General features: G+C 33.9%; 1 protein-coding gene across 1 annotated transcript; it reads left to right on the top strand.

Moving 5' to 3' along the window:
• The first annotated feature begins 1,072 nt into the window (after positions 1 to 1,072).
• Positions 1,073 to 2,026, top strand: LOC143649306 (olfactory receptor 8K3-like). Its single transcript, XM_077119434.1, has one exon. It carries the CDS (start codon positions 1,073 to 1,075, stop codon positions 2,024 to 2,026), a length of 954 nt encoding a protein of 317 aa, XP_076975549.1.
• Positions 2,027 to 21,439: the final 19,413 nt, after the last annotated feature.

The raw sequence follows: 21,439 nt of genomic DNA on the forward strand, positions 1-21,439 counted from the left end.
AAGACTTTTAAAATTTTTTACAAGACTTTGTTAACTTTTATTATGAATATTTTAACTATGGAAGAAGATTGAAAGAGCTATGCAATATTAATCCATTTACCACCACAATATATTCAAGTTATTAAAATCAACTGTGTTTGTGTTTGTGCATAGAGACATAAAGAAAGAGGGATTTGAGAGATATTAATATGCTCAGGCATTCTAAGGTAATTAGCAACCATCATCATATTTCCCTCAGTTAATATTTTAACATTGATCTCATAAATCAAAACGTTCTCTTTAGAAAAATCATGTAATTGGTATACCTAAAAAGAAGCAAACACAATGGTTACTGCCAAAAGTATAAATGCCCAATTTATTGTATCACTTAAAATGACCCTGATCAACACAAAGATGGTATTTTGTATATATTATCAGTCACCTTTCTTCTCTCTTTTTTCTCTTCCCTGCCCTCTCTCTCTCTCTCTCCCTCCTTCCCTCTCTCTCTCTCTCTCTTTAGAATCCAATTGAGAAATACATTTAGGCTTTCTTGAGATTATTCCCCTGTTATTAATTATATTAATGATGAATTATTTTTAATTATATTAACTTTTGCATAAAAACAAACATAATATCTCCTCAAATGTCTTGAAATTGGTTTATTACCATTCATGTTATTTAATTCATCGGTTAGGATTTTAATGCTAAGATCTCCTCAAAGTTATGGTTTTCATTTTGTGATGAACAATATGTGGGATAAATATTCAACCTGGTATTAATATCATCTTCTAAATAATTTTCTGCCAAGTGACACCAAGATTAGAGTGAAGCTTATGCTTTATCATACTCATGATGCACACAATTCAAATATTGATTTGGAATAATTGTTTATTCCATATAGAAGTGTCATTAACTTACAAAAAGAGTTTATTTTCTGCCCAAAAAAACTAGAAGATGGATTTTCCTGACCATATGGAAAGTGCAGTTATGGATTGAGCAAATTATATACATTTATATTTTCAGTCATATTTCTCAAAGGTTATTGATTGTTTTTATAGTTATTTCCAGTATAGATACCTGTTGAGTGGCCTGGATGGACAAATCCAATCTCACAGTTCTGAATGAATTCATTCTGATGGGAATCACAGATCGCCCTGAGCTGCAGACTCCACTATTCGGGCTCCTACTCATAGTTTACATGGTCTCAGTGGTGGGTAACCTGGGTTTAGTCATACTCACCATGATAGACTCCAGACTACACACGCCCATGTACTTTTTCCTCAGACATCTGGCCTCTGCTGATCTTGGTTATTCAACAGCTGTGGGACCCAAAATGCTATTTAATACTCTTGTAGACCAACATATGATCTCTTTTAATTTGTGTGCTACCCAATTCACTTTCTTTAGTGTATTTATCACTAGTGAAATTTTCATTTTGTCAGCAATGGCCTATGACTGCTATGTGGCCATCTGCAACCCTTTGCTTTATGCTATCATCATGTCACAAAGAACTTGTCACCTGCTGGTGGTGATAATTTATCTCTATAGTGTTTTTGCATCTTTGCTGATCATCATAAAGATATTATTGTCTTCATTTTGTGGCTACAATGTTATCAAGCATTTCTACTGTGATATTCTACCCTTTATATCTTTACTGTGTTCAAACATAGATGAATTGAAATTGATAATGGTGATCTTTGCAGCTTTTAATCTGGTGTCATCTCTTTTAATAGTTCTCATGTCCTACACGCTGATCCTCATGGCTATTCTCAGGATGAAGTCTGCAGAGGGCAAGCACAAGGCCTTTTTCACATTTGGCTCTCACCTGACAGTGGTGGCTGTCTACTATGGAACTCTATTCTTTATGTATGTGCAGCCCAAATCCAGTCATTCCTTTAATATTGATAAAATGTCTTTTGTATTTTATACCTTGGTGATACCCATGTTGAACCCCATGATTTACAGTTTGAGGAACAAAGATGTTAAAAAAAGCCCTAAAAAGACTGTGGAAAATGTGTGCAAAAGTCCTATCTCAAGTTCATTGTAGGATACAATAACAATAAATTATGTTATAGTCGATGTATATGAGATCTGACATTTCTTTAGCCTTGTACTCTTTGTATCCATAGTGATGGGCAAAATTAATTGATAGCAGGTATGAAAATATAGAAATTATTTCCTTATTTTCAAGCCAAAATCCACCACTAAGTGATAACTAACTAGCTCATACTCCAGATATGAGTTTATATTTAGTTTCAAATCTTCATTAGATTCCATTTTTACATTCTTATACTAGATTCCACTCATACATGAAAACAGAATCTGCTTTCATGGTTCTACCCCTAAAAATGGCCTTAATAGAGCTAGGAACTTTTGACAGAGTTCATTCACTGTTTAATCTGAAGACAACTACCGTAGAAAAAGTTGCAATGTAATTCCTGATAAAGTTTCTGAAAACTGATATTTCTAAGCAATAAATGCACATTGTTAAATGAAACAATAGCAATCCCTACCTTCATTAGGCTTACATTTCCTTAGATAGATGCAAAAATAAACAAAATGAGAAATGGATTATATAGAATGTGAATATAGTGATTTATAAGAAAATGACATAAAACAAGTAGTGAGAATGTGAGATAAACTTTAATTAAGCAAGTCCAAAGAGGACGCTGAGAAAACAGCACTCACAAGGAATTGAATGATTGGGCAATGCAGATATGTGTTAAGAAAAGTGTTAGTGTAGGAGCTCTTAAGTGATAGTAAAAAATCACAGAATGATATCATGGAGGCATGAAACAAAAGATCAGTTAATAAAAAACTTAATGAAAGAAGAAAGGACAACAAAACTTCATAAGCCAAATGGAAAGCAAATAGTGTGATAAAGGACTTAAACTTAATTTTAAATAACATTAAATATGAATAGTCCACACATCCAAAAAAAGTAAAAAATTGTTAAATCAGATTTAAAAACATAACAGAAAACTATATGTTGCCTATAAGACAAAATTTAAATGAAGAGACCACGAATAGAATTAAACAATGATAAAAATATCCCATGCTAATACTTGTCAACAGAAAGCTGAAATAGTAATATTACTGTGAGACCAGATCAATTTCAAATAAAAAATAATGTAGAGAATAAAAATAGACAATTCCTAATAAAATTAGTATGTTAATGAAGAAAACATAGTCGTAATAATTGCCAATGCTTCTAGTAACAGAGCTTCAAAAAACATGAATGAAAACCTAATAGAACTACAAGGACAAATTTATATACAAAATTACAGGAGAAATTCCAAAAACCCTCTCTTGATAATAGAAAGAAAATAGTCTGTAATTCAGAATGTTTTTAGCAGAGTTGCTCAGTGTTATTAACCAACTTGAAATAACTGACATTTAAAGAGCATTCTACTAAACAGCATGTACATATTCTGTTTGTAACAGCACTTGGAACATATACTAAGGTAGCCCAAATTCTACAATACAATCCTGAATATATGTTGTGCTATTTTGAAAGGATGTGTGGACCCTAGAAAAGCCATGTTTTAATCAAAATCCCGTTTCATAAAGGCAGAATAATCCTTATTCAATACTATATGTTTGAATCTGTAATTAGATCATCTCCCTGGAGATGTAACCCTATCAAGAGTTGTTGTTAAACTGGATTAGGGGAGATATGTCTCCACCCATTTGGGTAGGTCTTGATTAGTTTACTGGAGTCCTATTAAAGTGGAAACATTTTGGAGAATGAAAGATTCATAGAGAGCAGAGAATGCTGTAGCACCACGAAGCACAGACCATCAGCCAGCAACCTTTGGAAATGAAGAAGAAAAACACCTCCTGGGGAGCTTCATGAAACAAGACACCAGGAGAGAAAGCTAGCAGATGATACCATGTTCACCATGTGCCCTTCCAGCTGAGAGAGGAACCATGATTGTGTTTGTCATATGCTTTCTCACTAGAGAGATAGACCCTGAACTTCATCAGCCTTCTTGAATCAAGGTATCTTTCCAAGGATGCTTTAGATTGGACATTTCTATAGATTTACCTTAATTGGAACATTTTCTTGGCCTTAGAGCTGTAAACTAGCAACTTATTAAATTCCTCTTTTTAAAAGCCATTCTGTTTCTGGTATATTGCATTCTGATAGCTAGCAAACTAGAACATATGTGCAATCTCTCAACAGATGGCCTGGATATGTAAGACAAAAACACATGAACTGAAAGAAGAAATTGACAAATCCATTATTACAGTTGTAAATTTAGCACTCCTCTATCAATTATTGACACATCCAGCGGGCAGAAAATCAGTCAGTGCAAAGTCAAACTTAAAAGAATAATCAGACAACTGAATGTAGTTGTTATTTTTACAATACTTCATCCAAATCAAGCAGACTGCACACACTTCTGACTCTATGTTGATAGGTGCATGTATATTAAGGATTATTATATCTTCTTGGAGAATTAAGATTTTTATCACTATGTAATTCCTTACTTTATCTTTCATCATTTTATTTGTTCTGAAATCTGCTTTGTCTGAAATTAATACAGTTAATCTAGTTTTTTGGTCAGTGTTAGCATGGTATATCATTTTATATCGTTTAATTTTTTTAATTTTTATTAGAGAAGTTGTGGGTTTACAGAATAATCTCGTGTTAAAAAACAAGACTCCTATACATCACCCCACCACCAACACCTTGCATTGAAAATAAATAAATGCATCCAAGTTAATAAAGTATTTCATCTCTGAACAAGGAACAAAGTACATTTTCCCCTTTGTCATTCTATTTTTTTTAATGTTAAAATGATTTATTATTATTTTTCTTTTTATTACACCATTTTATCAAATACACATATTTTGGGGGCCCATTGTTACCTTGCATTTTGCATTCAATCTATAATACAGAAAAATAAGCTCAAGGAGCAAATAAGAACCTAAATATAAGTCTTAAAATACATGGAAATAAAAAAAACACATGGAAATAGAATTATGGCATGGCATTCTCAAAAATATATGAAAGGTTTCTACTTTCCATAACTCTAATTCAGTTTATGAACAAAAGCCAAAATGATCATGCTCATCCAAATACAGTATGTGGTAAAATTTTTCACATATGATGTTCTTATGCTAGACACAGTTTCATAAAATTGTCTTTGTTATGAACCATAAAATCAAATATACTTCTGGCATTTTATTTAATGTGCTCAGCACTCAGAATGCTAGAAAAAATGTAATTGACTTAAGAGTCATACTATTTCCCAAGGACTTGATAGTTATATGAAACATCTATATGCATGTAAAATCCTTCCAACAGGGGAGGAGTTGAAAAGTAGGCATGACATGTAAAGTGAAGTTAGAGACTAGTAATAAATAATAGTTATGGCATTTCTTGTCAGGTAAGAAATAAACTGAAACTAAGAGCCATTTGTCTCAGATTAGTGAGTCTATTTCTAACCGGTTATGACCAAACAATATACAGAAAGCAGAACAGGCTAAATATATAATGGATATTTCTGACCTTGACATACAAAATAGGCAATAATTTGATTTTATCAGCCTTTAGGCTCCTTCTGTTATTGATTTATACTATTGATTGATTGATTGTAATTTATTATGAGCATGTTCAGCTTCAACAGCTTCTTTGCATCTGTCTAGGTGTACAGATCTAGAGGGGCAATAATAAACTCTGCAGAATTATCAACATTCTATGTTTGCTAAGTGAAATAAGGTCAAGATGGAAAACTGGAGAATTTTCTCCTTTTACTTTGTTTTACATATATGTACTTTCTAAAAGTATTATTTTTCAAGTATTAATTTTTTATCCCTCCTGAAATGAATTATCACATATTTAGTGGTTTAAACCAACAAAAAAAACTATTATCTCAAAGTTTGGGTGACAGAAATCTAAATTTGTATGCTTCATTTAAAATCAGGGTGTCAGCAGGCTACATTCCTTCTGGAGGCTCTGTGGGAGAACCTGCCTCTTTACCTTTTCCAACATCTACGGGCTGTCATGCCACACCACCATCTGCTTCTGTCATCTTATCTTTTCTCTGTCTCTGACTATACTGCCTCCTTCTTTCCTCTAAATTCTTTTGTGATTACCTTGGGCACATGAATACAATCAAGGCTAATCACCCCATTTTATCATTCTTAACAAATTCTATTAATAAAGTTCATTTTACAATGAAAAGTGAAATATTGACATGGGAATTAAGACTTACCCATCTTTCAGAGGGTGGGTATTATCTCCTTACCACCTTCTACTCAAAACTGCTATACCAGATAAATTTTGTCTCTTTACTGCTTATCAAGGCATTTTTCACAATAAATAAGGATTATTTGGATAGGAACAGATCATTTATTCATCAGTTGCGATGATAAACTCTACCGCATTTCACAAATGAAAATGAATTTTGGCTAAGTAAAATTGTAAATATCAAAAGGCTTACTGCTTAAAAGAAAACATTTCTACATATTAGTGGTTAGTGTTTACTCAACCACAAAAAGTATTGATTAAGATATGGATTTGTGATATTCTATCATGCTATTTGGAAACTTTTATGAAATGCATGTTAGAAATTTTGACATTCAGAAATGTGTGCCTAAATATTGTTTCTTGATCACCAAATAATCAATATAGCTGTAACCAAACAGTTCTTTGTTTGCAGTGGTTTCTTTTCTGCCAATGTAATCGTTTATTCATTTTTGCAGTGTCCCTCATGCTTTCTAATTATTTCATCAGTATTTTATTGTTCATCAGTTGGAAAACACAAATTACAAGTTAGAAAGCCCTCATAGAAATCCATGCAAGGCAAAAACACAGTAATGGAAGGATGACTAATAGTCAACATGGTCCTGAGATACCCCATAGAAACTGGGCTAGACCTTACTTTGTTACACCTGATTGTGACAGATGTTGAGAAATGATCTAGCCATGTTTCTGGGAGGTGAAGACTTGGTATCAGCTAGCCCTCTTCTCCTACAGAGTGTGTGCCAGCTCTGTGTGACTTTAACAACTACCTTATCAACATTGTCCTAAATGATCCATCCTATCACTATTAAAAATACTGAAATTTAAAGATATATGTCTATTTTGCATTTGCTTTTGTTAAAATCTCTGAATTTCTTGGTTGTTGTGGATTGTATCTAGTTACATTTCAAATTCAAAACACCATTTGAAAATTAAAAATATAATATAGCACAGTAAATGAAATTATCTCAACTTACTATATGTATAAAGCAACATGTATTTATAAATAAGATGTCATGAGTCTGAAGTCTTTGTAAACTGATGGTAAAATATATACTGACAAAATTAATCTTGACATGATCCATTTGAAGTCAAATGTGTTTATTTGTGCTGAATCAGGGGTCCATTTCTGAATGTATTTCATAGAAATATTCCATCACTGATCAGCAAAGAAACACACAAAGTTGTTAAATGTGATGATAAAGGTAGAACTCAGTAGTCAGGAAGTAATGGAAAGTTTATTACTAATAAAAAATGCATTTATTGTATGTGGGTAAATATAGATGATAACAATATAATGATATTACTTTGATATTAGTGAAAAATAAAAGACAGCCAATAATTGCTGTATTTGTAGTAAAATTAATAGCTCTGAAATACATACTGGGGGAGACCCTTAAATATAATACATAACAGTCTATGTATCTCATTAAAACATTCATTATATTTACTTTGTGAAGATGTTTGCTTTTGTAAGGATGCATACATACATGTCCACATATACCAACCTTCTTAAAACTGGTACCTATATACAAAATAGAATTGAATTGGAATGTGGAATGAAGACTAATGATGAATATAAGATAAGGAATAAAGGTACAAGGAACTCAATTTACTCATGAGATTAGTAGAAAGAAATAAAAATAACACAACTATTCATAATATATAATCTTTCTGAATCTTTTAAAAACACCAAAGGGAATGTTAAAGAAATCTACCTCCATCCTCAGACATAAAACTTGGAGCAAGCCATGTGAAAAGTGCTGAATATTAAAATAATTTATGGAATATTAAAGTGTGTATCTGACAAATAACACACTTGATTCAAGGTGTTTGAGAAGGGGTAGTCAAAATGACAAGAGAAAGCAGGAAAATTGTATATAAATTAATGCTTCCCAACAGGAAAATCAAAGGTACCCTGTATAATTAACAAAGATCCAGTGGCCTGTTTTCCTGATTTCAGATGCTTTGAGAAAAATAACAAATTGTACTCAAACTGCCAAAGCTGTATCTCTATGGGAGTGCTGTGACAATCATGAATTCCTCTGATTTCAGTAAAGTTAGCAAATCAAATGGGGGAGCAATAGCACATTTCTCATTTGTGGTAATATGAGGACTCTAATATCCATGATTATCATATTAGCTCCATTGACAATTCTCGACTTATGGTCAATAATATTTATTTTAAAAGACATGGCATTGGAAATAATAAAGCTCAATTCATTCTCAAATAAGTCCTTAGCAAACCTACAAGTATCCTAATAGAGTGATGAGGACAGTGTGTCCAAGTGTGAAAACTACTATCTCTGAGATGCTTTCTACTGTGCACCCTACTTTTCTATGTCCATTACCATTTCATAGTTAAATTCTTATAAGATTCATGGTGATTAAACTTATCAACAATGAATACTCTTTGTTAAGTAACTTATTTCATAGTGTATATTATACTGTATATTATAAAGTAGATTATGGATCAAAGTATATCTTATAATCAATGAAGTATGGTATGGAATTGTCAGGAAAAAGAAGAACTATTAAGTCCAGATTTTATTACACATTTTAAATTGAATTTTCATACCTCACTCAAGGTGTGAATGTTTTTCAGTTCATGATTATTTGATTCTTACATCAAATACAGAAGGCCAGTACAGGATGGAAAAATATATCAGAATATTAGAAGATAATATAATTGGAAACCCAGACCTAGGTGCAGCAATTAATACATGAACTCAAACAATGGATATGTTCTTACTCCTAATATAAAGAGTATTATAGATATCTCAAATGTTTCAGATGAAGAAAATTAAGATGACATTTCAGTTTCAATGAATCTTAATAACATGCACCCTTTAGTACATATAAAAATGTGTGATGACAAACACAGGTGATAAAGAAATCTTTTGTGATCCCCAGGAAACCACATTCATTAGAGAAATAGCCACATAAATTTAAACACAAACATGCACAATTTATTGTCACCTGAGAAATAAGTAAAAAATGGATGATGAACAAAAAGCCTGACTACCAGAGATATGAATTTGGTCTGAAGCGGACAGAAAACTTCTTGCAATATTTCATATTTCAGCAGGTTTTTATGGATGGAATCAACCAGATAGATGAGACATTGCACAAATATTCAGATATGTAGAATTGAGCATGGAACTATGTGCAAGTCTCAATCTGTACTCTCATGGGAGTGCACCCATTTTTAGATAGCATATTTGAATGTCTTCAGGTACATCAGCATATGATGCCATTACTGAATAACATTTTCAAACCATCTATTTAAGCATGGCCAAATGTTATAAGGGTGAGCCTTTATTCCTACTTAAAAATGGAAGAAATTCAGATCAGAGATGTCAAAATAAAGCCAGGAGAAGTCTGGTTTCTCCTTTTGATGGAGGATTGTCATCACTAGAATACTGGGAGACAGCATAACCTGCTGATACCTGGCTTTTGGACTTATAGACTTCAAAACCAGGTATTTTAGTTTCTGAGCTGATGAAACAGATAAAATAGATTGGATTGACTTAAATAATAGGGATTTTTTGGTTCACAGTTTTGAGAATAGAAGTCAAAAATCAGGTTGTGAGCAAGATGATGCATTAAAGACTGTGGCCTCTTAAAGACTGAATGCCAGGAAATGTGGTTCTTAGATTTTCCACCACATGACAATGCTCATGGCAGTGTCTCTTCCCTTCTTGTCCAGGTTCCACTGACCTCCACCTCCCAACTGTTCCCTGTGACTTTCTTTCTTTGTGTCTGAATTTCATTCTGCTTATACAGGACTTCAATAGTCTAGATTAAAACCAGACCTTATTAAGTTGGTCCATAATTTACTGAAGTCTCATCTTGGAGAGAACTTACGTACAATGAGGCCACAGTCTGGTGAATGTGGACTAAGACCAAGCACACATCCTTAAGATTTAAGCAATTCAATCCACCACACTGTGAGACAATAAATTCTAGATGCTTAGGCCAGTCAGTGTGTGGTTGTCATATATGTCCTAACAATTAAAAAAAAGTATATATGTTCTTGATCTTTATGTGTCTTAATATTTATGAAATAAATATTTTTACAGATAAGTGGAGAGGAATAAGACTAATAGGGAATGCCATTTCTTACAACTTGGTCATATACCTATATCAGTGAGAGTCACACATATTTACATAATTGGGAAAATTTTACTTATGCAGCTTTCACTTATTTATGCTAATTTAACTTATACATATTTAATTCAATTTTGTGGGGAACAAGTAATGCATTCACTACATCTACTTTCTTTCAGTCATTTACAAAATTCCTAGTATATCCTTCAAGTTATAATTACACATGTTCAAACCAATGAATAAATGTAACCTGATTTCTGTTATAAATAGCTATTTGAGTGGTAGTGTGATAGCCAGGTATAAGAGGAAAATTCTAGAAGCAAGAAGACCAATTTGGAGGCTTCTGAATAGTGTGAGTGTGAAAAATTTTAAATATGATCTAAAAAATATCAGTGGTAAGAGAGAAAAAAAATAAAAAACTTGGTGGGAATATTGGGATGTTAAGGAAACAGAATAGTGAATGACCTGGTGAAAACTGAATCATAAATCAGAAGAAAATATGATATAATTCTGTCAATAGGAGACAACCTGCATGTTTATCAGGGATAGGAGATGTTGGCAAAAGTAGTAGAAATCCTAAATAGTACTGGTTCTAATCCAAGATGAAGCTTCTTCTCAGGACACTGAGAAATCGAATTCTCAACATCTGTCATCCTATCATCACCGTGCATGAAGAGATACTATGCACCTAACACCTCTGGCAGAAGTTAACTGAGTAGCAGAGAGGTCTGAAGATGGATCTTCCCACTACTCCAGTGTGGGTAGTGTCAATGAGAGTATAATTATGTCTTTCAGAGACCATGAAAGACACTTATGAAATATTTTAGAATAAATTAAAAAGATAGCTTCTGCCATGATTCTTTATTATGCAACAATTATTGGAAAATTTAGAAGATTACTGAGTGCAGAAAGATTTCTCAGCTTTTAACTAAATTTCATCTAAAATGTTCCAAAATATCTGCATTTTCTATCAAGGTTCCTAAGAAACTGAATTACAGGAGAAATGAGTAGTTAATATTGACTGTTTGCTTTGAGGTCTCTGGAGAATAAGGCAACAGGTTTTCTCTAGGGTCCTAGTGCCACAGGGAGTTAAAGTAGATATAAGAATTTTAGCATTTCCCCCAAATAAGCTCTCCCAAGCCAGGAAGTGGACTGCCTTTTCTTTTCAAATTCTGATAAACTATGGATACTGTTTTACATGTAAGGTATCTAGAAGTTGTCTTTGGTTCAAGCAATTCTTCATGGGAAAAATAATTTGAGAGAACTTTACAGTCACTTGAGACATTTCATTCAGGATACTAGGAGAATAGGAAACAGAGTTTTTCTTCTGAGCTGTGTAGATAACCCAGCTTACCTTAGGTTCTCAAATTCAGTTTCTCAGCAACAGTTTCTTGGGAATAGAGGAAAAAGAATGAGCCTGATCTGAGAGTTTTAGGCAATATATTTTCCCCTGCATCTGTTATTTTTTAAGAACAGTTTTATGAGGGAAAATATGCAAGTATCTAAATAAAAGTCACAAGAAATGAATGAAATAAGACTTCAGTAGGAATAAAATAAACAGAACCTGTTCTAAATAAGGTTTCAGAGCATGGAAAAAGTGTTAAGGGAATAAAGAAGAGAGAAGAAATGACAAACAAAAGGAAATTACATAATACATTTCCTGAATTGAAAGGTAATACATATATTTATTAATCCATATATGTACTGGAAACATATGAAAGAAAAGAAACCATGATATTAAATTGGCAGATTGTTTATGAGTTGAATAACAGACAGCAGAAACATTAAAATCTACAAGTATTAGGGAAATAAAAGGATTTTTTCTCAACTAAAGGTGATAATGAGCACCCACAACTCAAGGGGTTATTTGACAAAGTCTGGAGACATTTTTTATTGCCTTGACTGAATGGAGAGCTGCTGTTGGCCTCTAATGAGTACATGCCAAGGATCTTGTTGAATATGATACAATACAAGAAGAGTTCCCTATGACAAAGAGTTCCCAGCCCAATGGTTATAAGATTGAGAAACTCAGAAATAGGTCACTAAGAAAGAATTTTTAAATAGTGAAGATTGTCTGTAAAACATTGTCTTTTGCTTTGTCCTTAAATCCTTGGATATCTGCACAGATAGGATCATTGAGAGTCCAGACCTCTGCATGAGGCCCCAGGTTTTACTGGTGGAACATCTGGAACTCAAGTATCTTCTTATCATAAGTGATAGTCTGGTAAGAAATCTTCATTCTAAAGAGTCTGACTAAGAGGATTCTTGGTATATTTACAGCACTAAAACAAGGAAAGACCCTGGCTTTTGAGTTGGTGACCCTGATATTTTGAGTTGTTCTGGGCACAGAGTTGCCAGAATTAATTTGCCATTTGAACTCCAGGTAAGTAGGGAAATAATTGAAAATATAAGTATGCTGCAGGTAATATTTTGGATATACTTATACCAAAAAAATTATTTCTCTGAAACAAATTTAATTGGGTGCCATATTTTATCTAAAGGTCTTTCCTGGAAAACTGATTTCAGGAATCTCACCATTATTTCTGTATTAAGAACTCTTTATCATAAATGTGTTTAGGGTATGGTGCCAACTTAATATCTCATCCAAATTGTTAAGGATCATACAGGTGAATGCAGAGAAGATTGTGGGGTCGAGAAAATCTATGTAACATTGTGAAAGTTTAATACTCTCTTACCATGTCTGATCCTCAATGGGGGGCATTTCTCTCAATTCCATTCCCCTATGTTTCATCATGACATAGCTCTTTAGAATCACTTTGTGTTACTAAACACTTTCATTTGACTAATTTCCATAGTTTTATATTTGAAAACATGCTTTATAAGTTGTCGGAAGAATTAACAACACTAAACATTTGAAAATGCGATCTTCACAAGATGAAAATGTAAATATCTCACTCCGTAGTGCATCTGCATAGTGATATGGGTACATGCCTGGGACTAGGTACATAGATTACCTAATATCTTATGTCATTGGGAAAGTTGTAGCAGGTAGTAGGTTTCTGAGTTGTAGTAGATAGGATGATTAGCTAATAACTTGATGTCATTGAGAAAGTCATGGCTAGTTTGGGCTTCCATTTCTTCACCTGTAGAATATAGCAGTTTGAGAGATATTCTTTTCTAAAAATCATAAATCAGTAGCAACGTTGATGTCAGACTTAATTGGCAAAAAAAAGAAGAATGAAGAATAAGTGCTAAACTGCTGTTTAAAGTCTGGATTTAAGTGATGTAAAACAGGTAGTGCTTCTTTATAATTACAATATATGTGAATACCAAAAATTATTGTGATACGCAAGTTACATTAGATGCTTCCACTTTTCACTAGTTTATGTAGGACAGATGTAAGTAGTTCTTTCATTTTCTTCCCAGAACTCATGAAGTTCAGCGAGACTGGAATATCTTGCATGAGGATTTTATTACATATTAACATACAAATTGCTTGATTTAATCATTACCACACATTTAATTATTTAAAATTATATTTCAGAACATGAACATTAAGTTTTATAATTCTTGAGAAAATAAATTAAGTAGTAATTTTATTTCTGAGTTTTAGATAATCCTATCTTGGATACTTAACCTATCAGCATTATAACAGAGGTGTATTTTGCCTCACCTTAGACTCTACACAGGGCTAGTTAACCATGCTACATGTATCCATCACAACTCTTAATATTGCACTTTAAAGAATGATTTTCAATTACAGCAATAGGAAACATGTTTCTGGCAGAAAGAAATGTAATGCTGAAGCCATTACATTTACCTTCCTGGGCATCTCAGATTATTCTGAACAAAAGGTTCCCCTGTTTTTGGTATTTCTGGCCAGATACAGTGCTACCTTTGTAAGGAATTTTGTAATGAACATGATCATCAAAATTAAACTATAACTACCTCGTGTATTTTTCCTCAGTCATCTCTCATTTCTAGCTTTTCTGCTTTTCTCCATCACTGCTCCCAAGACGCTGATGAGGCTACTTTGTAAGAAAGATCCATGTCCTTTTTTAGGATGTGTTTTACATTTCTCTTTCTTTAGTACACTTATGCTGATGAAATCTACAGTATTAGCTGTGGTGGTTTATGACCACTTTGGGGCTATTTGAAACTCTGCTCTATGGAGTTGCCATGTCCCAGAAATTCTGTGCAAGGCTGGTAGAGGAACAATATACATGGGGAGTAACATGATTCTTGATACTTACATGTTCTGCTTTCAAATTGTGTTTTAATAGTTTCAACACAATCATTTTTTCTGTGTCTTCTTCTCACTGATCTTTCTCTCTCCTATTCTAATAACTCAACCAGTTGATGCTTTTAATCTTTTTCATCTTTAATGACATGAGCATACTACCCACCTTTCTCCCCTCTTAGATTTTCATCATTTTCAAGATCTTGAAAATAATTCTACTAGAGGGAAACACAAAGCCTTTTCCACTTGTGCCTCACACCTGACTACCATCTCCATCTTCCATAGCACATCTTCCTATGCTTTGTAGGCTACTCCAAAATCTGAAACTCAAATGGCCTCTGTAGTTTACATGTTGGTTATACCATATTTGCTCCCCTTATCTGCAGCATGAGAAATAGGCATGTCCATGACACAATCAGTAGAATACTGCACAGAAATTATTTTTCATATTGAATTTGTACATGGGCAAACATTTTGGTCAGTTACTGCATAACACCTCTGACTTTTTTAAAAAAACACTGTACCACAAATTCATCCTTAAATATCTCTTAGATATTCACAAGAAGAAAACATTTCATAATGGAAATAACCTAAGTTTTTGGTGAAAAAGATTATACTTGCTTCTGTTTGTATAAGTCAGACAAAGTTGTTCGATCTTGGCCTCAGTTGTTATATAAATACTGGGGTAGAACTTACTGTATAAGGTGGCTGTTGTACAAAAGAAAATGTAGACACTATATATATTATATGTGTTCAGTAAGTGCTAGTTCTCTCATACTTTCTTTCCTTTTGCCTAGAAAGTTGTTGGTGATAAGAAACAATCAAATTACTATTGTAACAACAATAAAACACACAAGAGTTGAGAGAGTGCTTACATTCAAATCCTGTAATAATGTCCAGTTGCATTAGTGTGACAAACAAAAGTTGCTATTTTACAAGGTATAATATATTGACTATCATAATAGGTTTGGTGAAGAGAAAGAGTTTAAACTCACATGTGAATATTGGAGGAATTTCTTCATAATTGATATATGGACTTCAGGAATGGGCAAGATGTTAAAAGAAGCAGGAGCATGAGAAATAAATCTCAGACAAGGGCAAAGGGCTCAAACAATATTCAGGAATTGAGATTGTTTAATTAAGAAAATGGTTGATGAATATTTTTGAGCTACTCTTTTATGCCGTATACATATAAAGCATCCTGTTAGGTGCTAGAAAGTATGAAAACTTGGATTAGATATACCTACTATTCTAAATTATTTAAGTAAAGATTTCCATGGTGGAGGATTCCAAGTAATACAAGAGATTTAGATATAATATATTGGTCTTCACAATGTTGAGAACAGAAACAGAGATGATGTGTTCATGTCCTGTTTTATGCTGTGTTCATGTCCTGTGTAAATATGTATTAATCCACTGTGGCAGCTTCAGCAACAGGATAACCTTAATCATCTTCTTATTTAAGACCCTCTGGATAGTGTTCATGAAAAAACTGAATGATGGAATCGTAAATATTAATGGATAATTACACTCTTTGGATTGCAAAATTGTTACAGATGAACTCAAAAGTCTAAATACAGTAAATATTTTTTATGAAACCTCCACTGTCCTAGGTATCTCATTTTATACCATCATATTTTGTAATATTATATTTATCTTTTCATATAAACTTTCCAAGTTGCTTTTTGAAGCAATATAACTTTTTTGCTTATTTTTAATTTTACTCTTTCAAAAGTAGTCATTTTTACAAAATGTTTTTGACTTAACTAGAAATTTCATTAAGAATGATATCCAACTTACTTGAGTCAATGGTGAAAAGTAGCTTAAAATAATTATTTTAAACTTGATTGGAATCAATAATGATAACCTGCTTTGAGTTAGGAAATGCTCCTACTTCTCCTCTAACTTGGCAAAGGATGATTACATTTTTGTGGAAGTAGAGATAAAATCATCTTGATTAGTATTCTGAGGAAATGGAGATCCATATGGTTTAAATGCTTTAACCAGTGGTTTAAAATTAGTTGATGACATCATAAAGACAATAATTTGGGGCTTCAACCTCACATGCAAAAACACTTTTTCTATATTCTTCCATTTTTTAACTTTACTTTCAAATTACCTGTGGTAGTTCCCATAGCTCTTTCATAGCACATGATTTATATCAGTATTTTTCATCGTAAGTTTAAATTGGAAAAAAGAAAGCTCATATCCTTCAGTATATACCATAGCTATCTGATATCCATCATGATTCATTTGAAATATATGTATCCTCATATTTTATTTCAATTCTTTTTATTTCTGAATGCATATTTAGATTTCACTTTCAGTTCAGAACTATATCCCTTACTAACTATACTAGTATATTCTTTGTAACAAAACAAAAACACGTAAATTTCTTTTTCTTTCTTATGGTAATATATCTGTATGTGATATTTGTCTACATTTAATTGTTCAAACTACTGTTCAAACACTTAAATATATTACAAATTTTGGTTAAATTTCCAAAGAAAAATCATTGCAAGTGCATCTATTAAAAATATTGTCAGGGCTATTTTATTCTTTATTTCAAGTAGTCACATTATCCAGGGACAAATTCCATTTTGCTAGAATAATACAAGTTTTCACATCATTGAAGTTGATTATATTGAAGATTTGAAAAGAATAACATTGTCATTTTTAAAAATATGGCCACTCAAATTTTTTCACATAATCCACATATGTCAAAATGGTTGTACTTATTCACCATCTTTGCATATTTCAATAGTTAATTAAATTTTATTGTGCCCTTTATCTTTTTTCATTGGAGGGAAATCTAGCAATCTCCTATTGTTAATAGAATTTTTATGGAGTAATTTAGAGGAATTCATTATTTTGGTTTCTGAGAAGTTTATATAAAAAGGACTCTGGTGTGACTTATTAAATGATAATTTGGAAACTGTTAAAATCTCAAATACTTGGAATCTTCTTTAAAAAATATAATCTGATTTCTGCCTTCAAATAGGGTGCAGAAATCTTGAAAGAGATTGGCTCCCACTCTTATAGTACATAGAGCTACATATTCTGCAAAATCATGAATTTTCAGGAACCCACCAGATAACTGAGAATACAGGTCAATCAGCCAGCTCAAGCATTATACAAGTAATACCATCTCTTCTTGGAAAGAGAGAAGAATCTGGAGAGAGATCCTCTCGGAGATGGAGGTGCAAGTGGAAGAACTAAAGCTTAGGTTGGATTTGATGTTTTGAATCTCTGACAAACTGGAGAGTATCTTAGAATAAGAATTCCAAGTTTAGAAACATACTTTGACCTAAAAGTAGTATATATGAGACCAAAATAAGCAACAAATCTAAACATGCATTTAAGATGCTTTGATTGAAGAATTCAAAACAAAACAATGACTCACACATAACAATTTTCCAACTTATCCCTTTTTTTCCTACATGCTTTTATTTATGGGGATTCTCACCACATATAAATTGGTTAAAACCTTTACTTTGTTCATGAGTTGGGAAAGGGAAGGTGATTTAAAGAACCAGAATTTCTCAATGTTGGATTCATTCTGTTTGCAGATCAATATTAGGAATATATTACATAATTATTGTAAATATGAAAACAGCTTTACATGGAACTACTTTCTGTTCAGATACGCTTTGAAAAGGCCTTGAGTATACCCAGGAATATACAGACATGTGTTGGAACACTGTGACTCAGTTTAACTTTATGAAAACAGCACATCCATAACATATGTTTGAAGTGTTCTCATTTAATGGCTGCCAAAACTAAACATTCATTCGGGTAAATGCAGCCCTAGCACTGGCTCTGGGTCATATGGATCAGAAAACCAGAAGTAAGCATGATGCTTTGGTTTTGACATGGCCCAAATTTTAACAAGATTTTTAAATTATCATTTAATAAATCACCCAGTTTGACATCTGTCTGTGTCTCAGTCATCTACAATAGGTGAGTGAGCAGAGTTGACAATTGTGCTCAGATATAATAATAAACTTCTTATCTTATAATATTTATGATCTGTTGGTGAGCTTTTAAGACAGAATGAGTGAATATTTGTCTAGCACATGAAAAGTGCTCAGTTGTAACCAGTGTGATGGTCGCTCAGTGACGGAGTTCTCACCTGCCATGTCAGAGAGGTGAGTTCAATTCCAGTGCCTGCCCATGCCTAAAAAGAAGCTAAGGTGTGAAAGCTGTTAAAATAAATTTTCTACCAGAAGGTCAGTTATATTTTGCATATTTGTAGTAATTCTGTTGTGGCTTTGTAGGAGCCAGGGTTAATGGAAAACCTGAGGAATTTATTGGTGCAAATGGTTTCGGAGTGGCATCAGCAATAAACTGTGGAGACTTTTATCTGATTAATTGGAGGACAGTCTGAGAGGGAGAGAATGTTTGTTTTTTCTTAAGCCCCAAAGTCTGGTTAGCTATCTCTTGTATGTAGGGAGTAAAATACTGATAAGTGGGCACTCTGTTTTATCATGAAATGTATGCATGATTTTAGTCACCTAAACCCTGCACTATATAAGCAGGAACTAGTTAAGAATAAACTTGTCTGTTGTATTTATTGCTAAGCTTCAGACCCCCTGAACCCGTTTGTCTATGTCTTTCTTTCTTTCTTTCTTTATCGTCATTCCTTAATATCCTTTGAGATCCATTTCATAGGAAGCAACATCTGGCACCCAACGTGGGGCTTGAAGAAGAAAAAGAAGACCCCCAGACAATATTAAGGAGCCAAGGAAAAGTCTCCATTAAAGGCACATGTGTCCAGCCAATAGAAGAGGACTTGAGTTGTATTCATAAGTAAGCATTCTCCTTGGATCATCAGGGTAATGGATAATCACAATGGGCAGCTGGGGGAGTATGTGTGTGTATTGAAAACACTGTTAGAAGCTAATAGGGTACCTGTTAAAATATCTGAACAATTAGGCTTATTTGATCTCATTCAAAAACATTGCCATTGGTTTCACACTGAGGGTCATAATGTTTTGAATTTAAAACAATGACATTTAGTTATGAAGGCTCTTTGGAGGGCTTATCAAAAAGGGGAGACTGTCCCATTATCACTGTGGGCATTGTGCCATCAAATAGCTGCAGCATTAGATCCCTTACAGTCAGGAAGCAAAGATGGGGAAACTGTGATTTTTTTCCTGAAAAAACATGACTATGACTGCAGATGTAAATAAAAAGGAAATAAAATTTAGTGAGGAGGAGGGTGTGAGGACAGATGAGGAGAATGTTAAATCCTTGCACTCTCAGTGCTCTTATCCCACAGCCAATACCAACCCTTCTTTAAATAAGGCTAGTGTCACTCGCACTCAAGACTTTCCAGATGTTTATCAAACAAAAGCTACTTTACATCAACAAAATTCCATATTCCCTGTACAAATTTGCAATCTACCTTCTGCCCCTATGACCAATCCCTTAATTTCACAGCCTTTTCTGAATACGTTTCTTACAGCTACTGGTGATGCAGCTATATCCATGAACCATATAATAGTACCAAAGCCTGTACCTAAAACCCCTATAGTGAAATACCTACTGCAGGGATTTCAGCAAGGGGACTTGGAGGTGGTACAACTTTTATCAGCTTTTCCTGTGACAATTAATCACTTGCCTCCTGATCAAAATAATCCTCAGGGCGCTTTAGAGATCCATCACCAGCCCATTCTTTTTAAATTGTTAAAAGATTGGAAACAATCTTGTGCCCAGTATGGAGTGAATTCTCCATATACTACAGGTTTAATTCAGGGCATGGCTCATTGTTGGGGACCAGAGGCTAACCTAAGATGGTGATTAAGCCAACATGGCCACCCTGGCTGATGCAATAGCACCTACATATTACAACAAGTTTCTTCACAGAAATAGGTTCCTGCCAAGAGTCTGTTCTGCCCCTTTTCTCCCTGGCAACAAGTGCCACCAATCATCTAACCAACCCTTCCCGCCGGCGCGAACTCCCTCCTATCATAATGATCCACATACCCTACTTCCCTCCCCAAGTCGGTATATATACACCCGGCTTGCTTAATAAAATTTGCAGCTTGATCAGAATCCTGTCTTGCTGTCCTTCTTGCGTCTCTCTGTCCCATAGCCATTCTTCCCTCAGCAGGTGGCGGACCCCATTGACTGTCCTGCGGGTCGGGACAATTGGCACCCGACGTGGGGCTCAACCGCTAGCTGAGAGATAGAAGTGTCACGCACTGAAAAATGAGGAGGGCCCTCCCATAACCCCGGACTGCCACAGAAGTAACTCGCCTGTGAACGCAGCCCCGGCGACATTGCCTTGCGCCGACAGACGAACAAAGAGAAGAGCGAAGGATCATACAGTAAGTCACTTTCATTTTCATTTAAAAAATTCACTATGGGACAGGAATCTAGTACACATGAGCTTTACGTGAGACAATTAAAAGAAACCCTCAAGACACGAGGAGCGAGAGTTAAGAAAAAGGACCTTAGAAATTTCTTTCAGTTTGTCTATCAAACCTGTCCATGGTTCCCTGCTGATGGGACCATAGACCAAAAATGCTGGTCGAGAGTAGGAGATTGTTTAAAGGACTATTAGAAAATTTTCGGGCCGGAAAAGGTATCAGTTACAGCCTTCAATTATTGGAACCTAATCAATGAGGCCATAAAAACTTCCCCTTCAGACCCTGAAATACTAGAGCTTTGTAGAGAGGGAGAAAACGCCTTAAAAAATTCAGACCCTGAAATACTAAAGCTTTATAGAGAGGGAGAAAATGCCTTAAAAAATGCACGTCCCCTCTCCAGACCCCACTCAGAATGTAATTCTGTCGCTATAGATATACCAAATGACACTGACCTCCAAGAAGATAAAACTCCCTGTGCCGAAAAACCCTTCTCAGCTTTTAATAACCTCCCAGCCTTCTGAC

The sequence above is a fragment of the Tamandua tetradactyla genome, chromosome 11, assembly GCF_023851605.1.
Source record: "Tamandua tetradactyla isolate mTamTet1 chromosome 11, mTamTet1.pri, whole genome shotgun sequence".
NCBI lineage: Eukaryota > Metazoa > Chordata > Mammalia > Pilosa > Myrmecophagidae > Tamandua > Tamandua tetradactyla.